At 41.7% G+C, this 14,904-nt stretch overlaps 1 protein-coding gene across 1 annotated transcript in view; it reads left to right on the top strand.

Moving 5' to 3' along the window:
• The window catches only part of SHISA5 (shisa family member 5), a 35,959-nt gene that overhangs the window by 1,686 nt on the left and 19,369 nt on the right, over nucleotides 1-14,904 (top strand). The window contains exon 2 of the mRNA XM_058174137.1: nucleotides 14,410-14,563. Coding sequence (XP_058030120.1) covers nucleotides 14,410-14,563 — 154 coding nt within the window. The remainder of the gene's footprint in view (nucleotides 1-14,409; nucleotides 14,564-14,904) is intronic.

The raw sequence follows: 14,904 nt of genomic DNA, 5'->3' as shown, positions 1-14,904 counted from the left end.
TGTGGCTCAGGCTGTAAGATAGCCTGTTATTAAACACAGCTGTCTGCAATTACTGCAGGTTCTAGTCCCACCAGGCCCAAGGTTGACTCAGCCTTCCATCCTTTATAAGGTAGGTAAAATGAGGACCCAGATTGTTGAGGGGGCAATAAGTTGACTTTGTATATAAATATACAAATAGAATGAGACTATTGCCTTACACAATGTAAGCCGCCCTGAGTCTTCGGAGAAGGGCGGGATATAAATGTAAAAAAAAATAATATTAGAACTTTGAGCTTTATAGGCTTTTTATAGGCTTTGCAGACTTTTATACACTTGCATTTATGGGTGTCAGCAACAACTTTTTGTCAAAATAATGAGTCTGATGTGCCTTCATGCTGCAACCTTTACTCCTGCCATGCTTTTGTGTAAGGTCTCAGTGTATTTGCAGAAGAGACAGGGGTTTGTCATGATAATGCAGCCTTGCTTTGTCCATCGTGCACCCTGCTCCCCCTACAGATACTGCCAAGTGTTTGCTGCTGCTTTAGCAATATTCTTAGTTTTAAATTTCATACGCAGAAAAAAATGAAAGGGACAATTTGTTGCACACTTCAAATTCTGTCTCATCCTTTTACTGTTCTAGCATTTCTAAAACAGCCTTTCTCTTCCTGGTACATTTCAGTTGGTTAATATTCATATCATTTCTGTTAGTGTGTCTGTGTGTCCTTTGTGATAGCTGGCTGCTCTGATTCAGTGCACTATGCACATGGCCTTGCTAGACATCAACAGAATGGGGCAAGTTCATTCAGGAAAAAAGCAGGCTGGTCTTTATGGAGCAAACCTAACACACATGTTTTGGAATAACATGTTTTGTTGCGGTGAGGGATGGCTGTTTTGATAATAGAATGAAATACATGGAAGATAGGAGTGAAGGCAAAGCCAACCAGGACAAATTAGCTACCACAGAGGGTGGAAAAAGTGGAAGAAAACAGGGCAAGGGACAGATTTTGCTATTCTTCATTGTGTGCTTCATTTTGTGATAAACATGCATCTCACCCTCATCCCCATACAACTTTCTAGCCAACCAGTGATTAAAACATGTCGCTATGTTTTGAACTATACCTGAGGATTGTTATTGTTAGTTGCAAAGTCGTGTCCAACCCATCGTGACTCCATGGATAATGTTCCTCCAGGCCTTCCTGTCCTCTACCATCCTCTGGAGTCCATTTAAGCTCACGCCTACTGCTTCAGTGAGTCCATCCAGCCACCTCGTTCTCTGTCGTCCCGTTCTTCTTTTGCCCTCCATCTTTCCCAGCATTAGGCTCTTCTCCAGTGAGTCCTTCCTTCTCATTAGGTGGCCAAAGTATTTCAGTTTCATCTTCAGGATCTGGCCTTCTAAAGAGCAGTCAGGGTTGATCTCCTCTAGGACTGACTTGTTTGTTCGCCTTGCAGTCCAAGGGACTCGCAGGAGTCTTCTCCAGCACCATAGTTCAAAGGCCTCAATTCTTTGGCGCTCAGCCTTTCTTATGATCCAACTTTCACAGCCATACATTGCAACTGGGAAAACCATAGCCTTGACTATACGCACTTTTGTTGGCAGGGTGATGTCTCTATTTTTTAGTATGCTGTCTAGATTTGCCATAGCTTTTCTCCCCAGGAGCAAGTGTCTTTTAATTTCTTGGCTGCAGTCCCCTTCTGCAGTGATCTTGGCGCCGAGGAAAATAAAATCTGTCACTACCTCCATTTCTTCACCATCTATCTGCCAGGAATTGAAAGGGACGGATGCCATGATCTTAGTTTTCTTAATGTTGAATTTCAAGCCAACTTTTGCACTCTCCTCCTCCACCCGCATCAAGAGGCTTTTTAGTTCCTCTTCGTTTCTGCCATTAGAGTGGTATCATCTGCATATCTGAGGTTGTTGATATTTCTCCTGGCAATCTTAATTCCAAATTTTGATTCCTATAGCCCCACCTTTCTCATGATGTGCTCTGCATATAAGTTAAATAGGCAGGGTGATAGTATACAGCCTTGCCGGACTCCTTTCCCAATTTTGAACCAATCAGTGGTTCCGTGTCCAGTTCTCACTGTTGCTTCTTGACCCGCATACAGGTTTCTCAAGAGACAAATAAGACGGTCTGGTACTCCCATCTCTTTAAGAACTTGACACAATTTGTTGTGATCCACACAATCAAAGGCTTTAGCATAGTCAATGAAGCAAAAGTAGATGTTTTTCTGGTACTCCCTAGCTTTCTCCATGATCCAGCGTATGTTAGCAATTTGATCTCTAGTTCCTCTGCGTCTTCGAAATCCTGCCTGTTCTTCTGGTAATTCTCGATCCACATATTGCTGGAGCCTAGCTTGTAGGATTTTTAAGCATAACCTTACTAGGATGTGAAATGAGTGCAATGGTGCGATAGTTTGAACATTCTTTGGCATTGCCTTTCTTTGGAATTGGAATGTAAACTGACCTTTTCCAATCCTGTGGCCACTGTTGAGTTTTCCAAATTTGCTGACAAATTGAGTGTAGCACTTTTACTGCATCGTCTTTTAAGATTTTGAATAGCTCAGCTGGAATACTGTCTCCTCCACTAGCTTTGTTGTTGCTCAGATTTCCTAAGGCCCAAATTTCCTAAAACTTGAGGATTAACTGCCAGTTAATTAAGGAGCTCTGCAGCAAAAGGAACATGATTGTTTTTCCAGCACGTTTCTCTTCTCCAAAATGTGCTTTCTAGGCGCATTAGTTCTTAATCTTCTGTAATCTCATTCAGAGGTAAGAAAGCTGCTTAAAGATTGTAATTTGTGGGAACTTTTCCAACAAATATTATGTCTCTTTTGCCATAATAAAAAAATGGATAAATTTGGTTTTAAAATTCTGTTGAGAATATACAGCAAAAAAAAATCAAATAAAATATATTTTACTATTGTTTTAGACCATGGGTGTCAAACTCAAGGCCCGTGGGCTGAATCTGGCTCACAGGATGCTTAGATTGGCCTGCGGGGTTGCCCTGGAAACAACAAAGGACCGGGCCATGATGCCTCTGCCAGCAAAAATGGAGCTGGGGAAGGCCACATGAGGAGTTCCGTTTTCGCTGGCAGAGGGCTGCAGGATGCCTTCGCAGCTGAAAACATGTCAAGCTGGCCATGCCCACCCTGGCCAAGCTCCCCACCCCCTAAGGTCAAACACAACCCTGATGCATCCCTCAATGAAATTGAGTTTTACACCCCGGTTGTAGACCAATATTAAAATAATGAAGCAAAATAGAACAATTAGAAAGCTTCTGTATACATAGGAAAAGATAACATTAAGATAAGCTGCCATACATCTAGACCACCTGAATAAATATTCTACTCTGAATTATCAAAACCTGCAGCTAATAATGAGAATGTGGATACACAAAGTGTTATTGTAAAATCTTGGACAAAAATTGATCCACCTAGAGGAAGAGGCCCTCAAAGAATATTATAGTCTGTGCAAGTCACAATATACTATAATTGGATGCAAACAAATGGTTCCCAAGAGTTCCTACTCTCAAAGTGCCTACTCTTTCTGAAAAAGCAGGTTTTTTAATTTGACAGTACCATAGAAGAAAATTGATGTGGATAAGATGCTAAACTTTATTAGGGAAAAGCCCTGCTATAATTGTGAACAGTAAGTTCTCAAATCCTACTGTGCTGGCTCACAATGAGTCCAGGGCTATGGTGGCGAACCTATGGCATGGGTGCCACAGGTGGCATGCAGAGCCCTCTGGGCACGCGCTCCATTGGCCTAGCACAGACGAAACGCTGCCAGACGTACACCGAAACAAGTGATGGGCAGAACAGGGCTCTGATTGGTATATGTGGTTTCGTTTTTTGTTTGATAGACAGCCAGGGGCCTGTTTGCGAATGGTCCCCGCTCCTTTCCTTCTATTTCGAAAAACCCTCCCCGGCCTTCCGTTTTTTCCACCCCTGATTCCCTCTGGTAGTTGTCATTTGCTTGCCTTCTTTCAAAAATTACACAGATACACAAGCAAATAACGTGTGTTATTGTTGATGAGACCTAATTGCAAAGAATGGTATGTGTGTAAGAGTAGCAATAACAGATCCCTGCAGCAATAATGGATCCCTCACTGCCCTCCTCCTCACCCTTTGCTTGGTCCACGTGGTGTGTTCTTTTCCTGTGGCAGGATTGTCTCGGATCATGTGCAGAGTACCTTCACCATTCAGTGCCCCTGCCCCCTAAGGTTCAGACTAGGATTAGGCCTTTCAAATCAATCCCTGCAAATTTTCAGCCCTCACCAGAGTAATAGAAAGGAGAAAAGGCAAGGAGAACTCTTTAGCTTCGCCCTTCTTTGGTCCGGTACCCTCCTGTGCCACGGTGACATTTCAACTCACCCCGCTTCTCTGCCACATTCCCACAAGGATTGCTCTCCCATCTCCTTTCAGCAGCAGGTAAAGGGAGATGGGCTGCCCTGGGACTTTAGCAGGGTGTCCGGAAAAGATCTGACCTGGGGAGGGGAGGGCGGCAGTGGAAACCCCACAGATGATGAGACCTTCCCTCGCCAGAAGGGCTTGGCTGACCTGGTGCAAGGACAAGGATAGTGAAACCACTGCAGTGTGTGTGTGTGTGTGTGTGTGAGAGAGAGAGAGAGAGAGAGAGAGACTCAGGTTGCGTCCCTTCTCCTAAGTTTGCAATTGCTCCCAAAAGTTCAGTTTGTCCTCCAATTGCCTGAGTAGATCCTTCTAAGAAGAGTTCACTGGCTTTGTTGGGGTTTGAGAGAGAGGGAGGGGGATAAAGGGAGAGAGAAACAGAGAGGGGGGAGAGGGCGGCAGTGGAAACCCCACAGATGATGAGAACTTCCCTCGCCAGAAGGGCTTGGCTGACCTGGTGCAAGGACAAGGATAGTGAAACCACTGCAGTGTGTGTGTGTGTGTGTGTGTGAGAGAGAGAGAGAGAGAGAGAGAGACTCAGGTTGCTTCCCTTCTCCTAAGTTTGCAATTGCTCCCAAAAGTTCAGTTTGTCCTCCAATTGCCTGAGTAGATCCTTCTAAGAAGAGTTCACTGGCTTTGTTGGGGTTTGAGAGAGAGGGAGGGGGATAAAGGGAGAGAGAAACAGAGAGGGGGGAGAGGGGGAGGGAAAGAGAGAAATGATACTATGGAAGTTTTTCTTTTTGTTGCTAAACTTAATAAGAAGCCTTCCCTGGACCCGGCTATTTTGGCTAATTACCGTCCGGTCTCCAACCTTCGCTTTGTGGCAAAGGTTGTTGAGAGTGTGGTGGCATGGCAGCTTCCCCGGTACCTGGATGAAACCGTCTATCTAGACCCGTGCCAGTCTGGCTTCAGGCCTGGGTACAGCACTGAAACAGCTTTGGTCGCGTTGGTTGATGATCTCTGAAGGGCAAGGGACAGGGGTTGTTCCTCTGTTCTTGTCCTCTTGGATCTGTCAGCGGTGTTTGATACCATCGACCATGGTATCTTGCTGCGATGGTTGGAGGGTTTGGGGGTGGGGGGCACCGTTTTGTGGTGGTTCTCCTCCTACCTCTCCGACCGTTCGCAGACGGTGTTGACAGGGGGGCAGAGGTCAATCGCTAGGCAACTCACTTGTGGGGTGCCGCAGGGGTCGATCCTCTCGCCTCTCCTGTTCAACTTCTATATGAAGCCTCTGGGGGAGATCATCCGTGGATTCAGGGTGAGTTATCAACTGTACACTGACGATACTCAGCTGTACATCTCCACCCCGAACCACCCAACGAAGCCGTTGATGTGATGACTCGGTGCCTTAGGGCCATGCGGGTCTGGATGGGGACGAACAGACTTCGGCTCAACCCATCCAAGACAGAGTGGCTGTGGATACCAGCGTCCCGGCACAGTCAGCTAACTCCATTGCTGACTGTGGGGGGTGAATCGTTGGACCCCAGGGAATCGGTGCGCAATTTAGGCGTTCTCCTGGATGCACGGCTGTCTCTAGAAGACCATTTGACGGCCGTCGCCAGGGAAGCTTTTTATCAGGTTCGCCTGATTCGCCAATTGCGCCCTTTCCTGGATCGGGACTCGTTATGCACAGTCACTCATGCCCTCGTTACTTCCCATCTGGATTACTGCAATGGTCTCTACATGGGGCTCTCCTTGAAGAGCACCAGGAGGCTCCAACTGGTGCAAAATGCGGCCGCGCGGGGGATTGCGGGAGCTTCTCATAGCTCCCATGTAACACCTCTCCTGCGCAGGCTGCACTGGTTACCGGTGGTCTTCCGGGTGCGATTCAAGGTTCTATTACCATCTTTAAAGCGCTCCATGACATGGAACCGGGATATCTTATGGGCCGTAATAGCTCAGGCTGTTAGAAGCCTGTTATTAGAACACAGCAGCCTGCAATTACTGCAGGTTCAAGCCCGGCCCGAGGTTGACTCAGCCTTCCATCCTTTATAAGGTAGGTAAAATGAGGACCCAGATTGTTGGGGGGACAATAAGTTGACTTTGTAAATATACAAATAGAATGAGACTATTGCCTTATACACTGTAAGCCGCCCTGAGTCTTCGGAGAAGGGCGGGATATAAATGTAAATAATAAAAAAAAAATCTACGGGACCGCCTGCTGCCGTCAGTTACCTCCCATGGACCAGTGCGCTCTCATAGGGAGGGCCTCCTCAGGGTGCCGTTGGCCAACCAATGTCGGCTGGCGGCCCCCAGAGGAAGAGCGTTCTCTGTGGGGGTTCCGGCCCTATGGAATGATCTACCTGTGGGATTTCGTCTTCTCCCTGATCTTCGGACCTTTAAACGCGAGCTCAAAACCTTTTTCTTTCATCAAGCGGGGCTGGCCTAATGATTAATTTTAATATTGAGGGTTTTTAGAGGGTTTTTTAAGGGGTTTTAATTTATTTATTACTTTTTATTCAACAATTTTAACATGCAGCGTATTGAATTAGATTTTTAATTGAATATTGTATTTTAAAATCTTTCGATATTTATGTTTTATTTATGCTGTACACCGGCCTGAGTCCTCGGAGAAGGACGGTATAAAAATTTAAATAATAAATAAATAAATAAATATTTCAAAAGCAGAAAAAAAATGAAGGGGCATAAAAGTGTATTTATCACATTTTTCTTAGAACAGTTAGCTGAACTCTGCCTTGTTTATCATTATTTTAGGTAGTAAAACCTCATTATTCAGATTAAATTGGCACTTTGTGATAAACAAGTGGGTTTGGGGTTGCAGTTTGGGTTCGCCATCACTGGTCTAGGGGTTGTTCTTGAAGAGGATGAGTGCCAGGAATGCACTCCCAGCAGGGCCACCCAAAGTGTGGAAGTTATCCCAGCTAAAAATAAATAGACATTTATATTGGGCAGCAGTAAATAGGATAATGTTGGACATCGATGATCACTCTGGGGCCAGTACCTGGGTTTTATTTATTGATCACTTTTCTACACCACCCATCTCACCTAAGAGACTCTGGGTGGTTTAAATAAATAAAAACGGTTAAAACAGAATTATGAACAAAGTTAAAAGATGGGGAGGGAAAACTCTCATGTCACCAATCACCCCCAGAGTTGCATATCCCTCTTGGAACCTGTAAGGGGTCTTTTACCAATGTGTGGACGGTATAGTTGATATAGTATCAGATGATTTTACTAAGAACGAACAGAGTATTAATGCTCTTTGTGTGGAGGTTAGATTAAAGCCTTTGGGACATCGGGTTGCTAATCTTGCCATGTAGGGAAAAGAAAATCCAAAGCTGTAAAGATAGAATCACAGCGGGGGCAAGAAATGTAAGAAGGAGTAATGGGAAAACTTAGCATAGCAAAAAATGAACTGAATCAACTATACATTTTTCTCTTAGACATCAACAAATTGAAGTGGACTAGAATTAGATAGTCTTAGAAGTTCATTATGTTTACTACTTAGGGCACACATTTCTTTGAAATCAACACCTGTAGAATATTAAAATAGAATGATAGTTATAAGATACCAATAGGAGCAGGTAATAGGAAAGATGAGGATAATAGTAATACAGTCTTACTACATGGTAGGTATCTTTAGGTATAAGACAGTGCTGTGAGAATTATGTGTTTAGCAGAGAGATGGCATGAGGGGAAAAACTATCTTCGTGTCCAGTTGTTTTGGCAGTTAGTGAACAAATAATATAGTCATATATTTTTTAACAAGTAATACAGTCATATATTATAATGTAGTCAATGAAAAAATAATATCAGTTAGACTTTGGGGGAAACTCCTTAATATGGTAGTTACCCCAGTTTATGCTCAGTCCAGAAATTGACATGTTTTATGATTAAAGGCAGTCTGAAATTGACAGAATGTGCAAACCGGATATGCTGCTAGTGGTTGGAGAGTGTGATGAAAATATTAAAGAGGGTATGTGGTTAAATTGCACAATATGGTAAATAAAAATGTAGCAGGAGAATGACTTAACAATTTCTGCCAATCTAATTATTTCTTTATTGCTAAGGCTATAAACAAGCAAGCAAGTAGCACCTGGATATATCCACATTGCCAGGTGGAATACACAGAGATCAAAATATTATATTGTTGGTATCAGGAAGTGGAGCTCAGTTACACTGGCAGAGGTATGGGTAAGCTCTCAGTGATAAAGGTCATGAACTGCTTTTGTGCAAGTTCCAAGTCAAGCTAAAGAACAACTCAGCCATTTTCCACACGATGATTTTGAGCACATACCATTTTTCGAGGCATTGTAGAAGAGCTTAGCTAGTCAGCAGTGGTAAAAAAAATCAGGAGGTGTGTGATAGCATATTTTTGGTCCAACAGATTTTAGGAAAAAGGATTCAAATTTCATGAGTTCATCACATACACAAAGCTGAAGTTCATGAAAACGTATGCCTTTTAATAAAGTGTGTTAATCTGGAAAGGTGCCATCATACTTCTGATTTCATGGAGAGCTTGGGGAATACTTTGAAGTCTTGTTCCCCATGTGTAAGGGAATCAAAGGACTGATGGAATGGAATCAAATAAGTTACAGGATAAATGAGAAAAGAGCCTGCCAAAGACCAAGAAGCAGAAGAAAGCAAGCTGGATGTCAAAAAAAGTAGTGGAAACTTACAAAAAAAAATTATAGAATAAATAAATCGCCAAGTCTCTAAAACCCAGAAGGACAGATCTCAGAAAGAAACTTAATAAAGAACTTTGAGAAAACTGATACGAAAGACAAGTTATTAAAGATGGAGAAAGAGAAATAAGGCACAAATAACTTGGTTTAAACCAGGGGTCTCCAACCTTGGTCCCTTTAAGACTTGTGGACTTCAACTCCCAGAGTCCCTCAGCCAGCAAAGGTTTGATTTCTCTACTGGAATACATGAAGAGCTATTGTGTCAACTGCATGTAGCAGTTTTGCTGCAAGTTATTAATTTTGGAAGATGGTGTTCTTGAGTTAAATTGCTAACTGTTGACTTGATACAAACTTGAATAGTGGGACAAGGATACTCTTTTATTTAACTCCTTTTCTAGGGACTATTTCTGGAATATGTTCTGCTGCACCGCATTTACATTCAGGTTGGTATTACCTTGTGTTTGTTTTTATTAAATTTATATGCTGCCCATCTCACTGTTTGTTTGACATATAAATTTAATAAAGCTAAGCAGCTTACAGCATCGTAAAAACAAGAATATAGAAACATTAAAACTTTAAAGATTGATTAGGCAACAATAGGATTTCCCTAGATATTAAGACAAGAGCTGCTTTTATTTTCGAGCTTGCTAATAGAGTGTATTAATCTGAAACAGTGATGGTTAATTGGCTTGTCTTCTTGAAAATATGTGTAATTTTGGTCAAGCCTTTCACTTAGAATACAAGAGTTGATTTATTAATATAAGTGAAGAAGCGAATTGGTTGGAATGGTTTTGTATCCATTTGGAAGGGATCAAATCTACTCTTGAGGTTTTTTGTAGGTTTCAACTTGGCAACCAATCAGTTTCAAAAATGTACAATGTGGTAACTGTTTATCAGTACCATAATTGCAGCCTAGGCTTTCTCCCACATTCAACCCTCAGAACTGTTGTTCTCAAATAGATGCTGAGAAGTGACAATCTAAATGGAAAAATCCTTAATTTTTAGGTTTCCAAACCTTAGCCAGAAAATTTTCTCTTGTTGCTGCTATTAAATCCTTCAGGCAATGAGTACAGCATTTGTTTGACTGTCAGTAAAGATTTATAACACATCTTTTGGGCTGTAAGTGCTTCTATGATCATTCAGAAGAATTACTTCAAACATCACATGAACATGGCACCTCTCTGTTAATCGTTAAAGCTCTCTCCAAGTTGGGGTTGCTTTATGAGTGGCATTTCAACTCCTTAAAGCAGCTCTCTCTGGAAAAAAGAGGGTGTGCTTTAATTACTAGTCTTAGTATCATTAGTTTGGTCAGAATTAGACCCTTGTGCATTCCCAAAAAATGTCCCAGGCTACAAAAGATAGAGAGAAAAATAGCAAGCTAAAACTAACAAGCAAAATATTCATGTATGCTGCACACACATATAACTTTGCTAAATTCTACTTTCTCACCTAGAAGTATCAGACTCTGGTCAGCTGGTTTTCATCAATCTTGTCTCAAACTATTGTTATATTACAATTTTGGGAGAGATCTAGATCTTTTTGAGCTGTTCTTGATCATGGAAGTTCAGGGGCCGTGGTGGCTCAAGGCTGTAAGAAGCCTGTTATTAAAACCAGCTGCCTGCAATTACTGCAGGTTCAAGCCCCACCAGGTCCAAGGTTGACTTAGCCTTCCATCCTTTATAAGGTAGGTAAAATGAGGACCCAGATTGTTGGGGGGGGGCAATAAGTTGACTTTGTAAATATACAAATAGAATGAGACTATTGCCTTACACACTGTAAGCCGCCCTGAGTCTTCGGAGAAGGGCGGGATATAAATGTAAACAAAAAAAAAATGTCTGGCTGTTGGTATTTTTATCCATCAGTCATGTTTTGATCTCCTCGTCTTTGGTATATCATTGTTTTTGTCCACCTTATAATGTTGAATTTCCACATAACCTATGCATTCAGCTGGACTATATGTACTTCATTAGACTTAATATAGTTCGTTAGGTTCAGTATCTGACATGTTGATTAGAAAAGGCCATTTGCTTAGCAAGTTTGCAAGGGAGTTAAGCCTCACTGAACCATATCTATTTCCTGGTTTTACTAGCCCTTGGTTTATGTATTTCCAAAACATCTTTACAGTTCCCTTCACTATGTTTGCTCTTCTCTGTACTTTCCAGTTCTTTTGCAATTTTTCTTTTATTGTGGGGACCAGAACTGGGCATTCTATTCCAGGTAGGATTATTAGTAGCACAGCATAGGGTAGAAATATTGCTTGCCTATTTTAACTTGCATTTCTCTTCTGCCTACTCCCTCAACCTCCGAACCATGGCATTTGACAGGTTGGACCGCTTTTTTTCTATTTAAAAAAAAAAAGATAGCTGCAAAATAGAATAAAGCAGTTTTGTCTTCTCTGTGTTGATATGCAAAAACAGGTAAGGTTCGAATGGAAAGTTGTCCTTTCTCCTTTAAATTATTCCATCCATTGCAACTGTATGGTAAAACCAATAGGCCAAAAATGCAAATTGCAGGAAAGAGTTCACAGTCAAATCAATACCCTTATGTACAAGGTGCCTGGCAGATATTTCTAATTTGGAAAAGTGGGGTAACCTTTACTAATCCCTTCTCTGACTCCTGTAAACAGAGCAAACTTCTATATGCAGCAATTCTGTAACAAAAGGAAACAAAAATTATGTTAAAAAAGACCCGAAGATAACGTTTCCAAACTGAGATTGAGAACATCAGATAACTTTCCATTTGCATGACTGATTGCTAAGTCTTGGTAAAACAGTTGCAAATTTAGGAAGGCAATGTTTCCGGAGCCATGAACAATTCCTGGGTCATTCCTAATCAAAGCAGGGGTAAAATGCTCCTGGTTAGGACCAGATCACGTGATCCGGTAGTGATGGGGGCGGGTAGTTCGGAGAACTGGTAGCAAAAATCCCTCCCCCCCCCACCGCCCACTCCTCGCTGTTCCTCTTCTCTGTCCCTGAAGCTCTCGGCCGAGGCGCTTCAAAGGGCCGCACTACAGCTGATCAGCACTGTAGGAGGCTAGTAGACCAGTGTCTCTATTTTTAAAGAAGGTAAACCGGTGCCTCCCAAAAAAAGGCAATTGGTAGACTGGTGCCTTTATTTTTAAAGAAGGTAGAGCAATGCACTCCCAAGTTTTGTATACTTTATTATTTTTATTATTTATTATTATTGGTCATGCCCATTCAGTCACCTGACCACCAAGCCACGCCCACAGAACCGGTAGGGAAAAATTTTAGATTTCACCCCTGAATCAAAGGCATAGGCTTTGGGTTTCCTTGGAACTTAGCTTGGTAATCAAAGAGTCTGAAAAATATTTTCAAGGCCATCAATCTTGTCACAACTTTTTTGTTCAGGTTAAGGAGGAAAGTGATTAAGCCAAACCAAACACCTCAAACCAAACACCTCAACCTCATTGACTAACTTTTGTCTCTGACTATCTTTTGTTACTCTTGACCATCTTTTCTGTCACCCATTTATCAGGACTACTAGAGCTAGCAGTACTTATTTCTTAGGGCAGAAATTCCTATGAAAGGAGAAAGAAACCCCATATCTCCTCATCCTCTCTAGAAATCAGAAGAGAGCTTTCCCCACTCACTTGCCAACCTTTATGTTTATCTCAGGGGAGAACTTACCTTGGGCCATCTGTAGCCAGACACTCCCATCATGGACTATACCTGATCCCAGCCATTGACCCTGAAGCCATGAGAGGCCTGTCAAGGCCATCTTTTTTTTGTTCTGCTCAATCAAATCCTTCTCAATTGAGACTATCTGAAAAAGTCCCTGCAGTTTTCTTGGCAAGGTTTTTCATAAGTAGCTTGCTGTTACCTCCTTCCTCAAGTTTAGAAAAAATGACTAGCCCAAGTTGGCTTTGTGCTTAGGGCGGGACTAGAACTCAAAGTGCCCTGGTTTCTAGCCTGTTACCTTAACCTTTATACCAAACTGGCTCTCCAGGGTCAACTACTGTGTTGGATTTGTAGTACAGTCACAGAGAAGTTCACTGGGCTTCATAGGAGATGAATTAAACCCTCCAGTATGTTGCCTTGTTAGACTTTGGAATCACAATCTTCCTGTATTTCTGAAACAGTCCTAGCTTCACCCGATCAAAGTTGATCCCGAATCAGACAAAGAAGTGTTTAAATACTATTTGAACTTTACGCGTCTCTAATTCAGGAGTACTTCAGATGTACCCAGCCAAAGGTCACTTGCAAGCATCTATTCGTCTCACATCTTCCTTCCCCTCCAACTTTGGAGGAGCCATACTACACTGGATCCTTCAAGGATCAAAAATATGTAGACAAGTTGAATGGAAAGGTAATTACAATACCTTTCCATCTGTCTGCTTTTTTTCTTTCTCCAGTCCCAAGTGAAATTGTGCTAATGCAAAAAAAATCTTCCTGTGTTGCATGTAGTGAATGTTCCATCTTGTAAAAGGTGGTTTTCCTCCTTTTCTATGGTAGGAAAGCTTTTTTGGTTTCTTTTTCAGGTTTCTTAAGGTTCCTTTTCTGTTATAGCTGAAAACGTTGTAAAATGGATTGGATCTTAAAACTTTTTCCCATTCTCCTTGCCATTCTCTGAGCTCCTTTCATTTTTCTCCTTAAGTAGAATGTATTAAATTATTCATAGATAATTAACTGCTTATTTATATTTTGGATTGATTTCTCTCCTGGTTTTTTTTAAAAAAATATTTATTTATTTTATTTAAGAATGTAAGGTAGCAATTTCTTTAAATGCTAGGTTCAAATATTTGTTGTACTAGCAAATATTCCTTTGAAGAAACTTCAGATCATTTGCCCAGAACTCCTCTTTCATTATCTGACTGCAGACAAGTAATAAGCAGGAAACACACAGTTCACTCTTTCTGCAGGGCCAAGCCACAGGTTAAGAATCAGCATATCTACTTAGAAAATATTCAGCATTTGCTGTGTAACTGATAGAATTGGTTGGCAATGAAGTCCAACCTCATAGAATATACAAATCCAAGTGAAAACATCTCAGATGGCTTTCCAACTTCTGCCTGAACACATTCATCAATAGTAACGTTCTGGATATCACCTGCGCTCACTTTTGGTGAGATGGGCAACTATTTAAATTTAATAAATAAAAAAAACCCGCTCCCTCAGCAAATTGTTCTTATTCCATTAAGAATTTCTTTCTAATGCTCAACTTGGGAATCTGTTTTCCTGTAACCTCAGACCATTTTGTATCTTACCGTCTGAAATGTTGAAATAAGTTTTGACTTTCTGCTATGCCGTGATACTTCAGGTATATGAAGAATGCAGCCATATTCTTCTCAGCTGTCTTTTTTTTTTTCAAAGCTAAATATGATATGGTAAAATAACCTCTTGCTTTGATTAATTTTCAGGTTCCTCTGAACAGTGTGAGGCTTACAAAGATCCTGATGGACGTTGGCATCCACAGCAGATTTGCTCAAAATTTTGTTGTGGGACCTGCACGGATCGTTATTGTTGCTCAGACCCCTTTGACAAAAATTACCAGTTTCTATGTTCCTTGGAAAGGTATGATTGGAAATGACTGCACAAGGGTTAGGGTGTTGTGAGGTTGTTTAAGATGTGTTGTACATATCAATTCTGGGGAGGATACTGAAGTTAGAACATAATTCCATGTTCTGCCTTTGCTGCCTGTTTATCTTGTTCATTTTCCCAGCCCAAGAGTACAGTAACAAGAGGCTTGGCACTGCTGTCTGTCCATCTGTCTGTCCTCTCTCTATCTCAGTGTTTTTCAACCCTGGCAACTTCAAGATGTGTGGATTTTAGGTCCCAGAATTCCCTACTCAGCAACCCCAGCCTGGCTTAGCAGCTGAAGAATTCTGGGAGTTAAAATTCACACATCTTAAAGT

This window comes from Ahaetulla prasina, chromosome 2 (genome assembly GCF_028640845.1).
Source record: "Ahaetulla prasina isolate Xishuangbanna chromosome 2, ASM2864084v1, whole genome shotgun sequence".
NCBI lineage: Eukaryota > Metazoa > Chordata > Lepidosauria > Squamata > Colubridae > Ahaetulla > Ahaetulla prasina.
The sequence above is the reverse complement of the archived record's forward strand: the minus strand, read 5'-3'. Positions and strand labels throughout refer to the sequence as shown.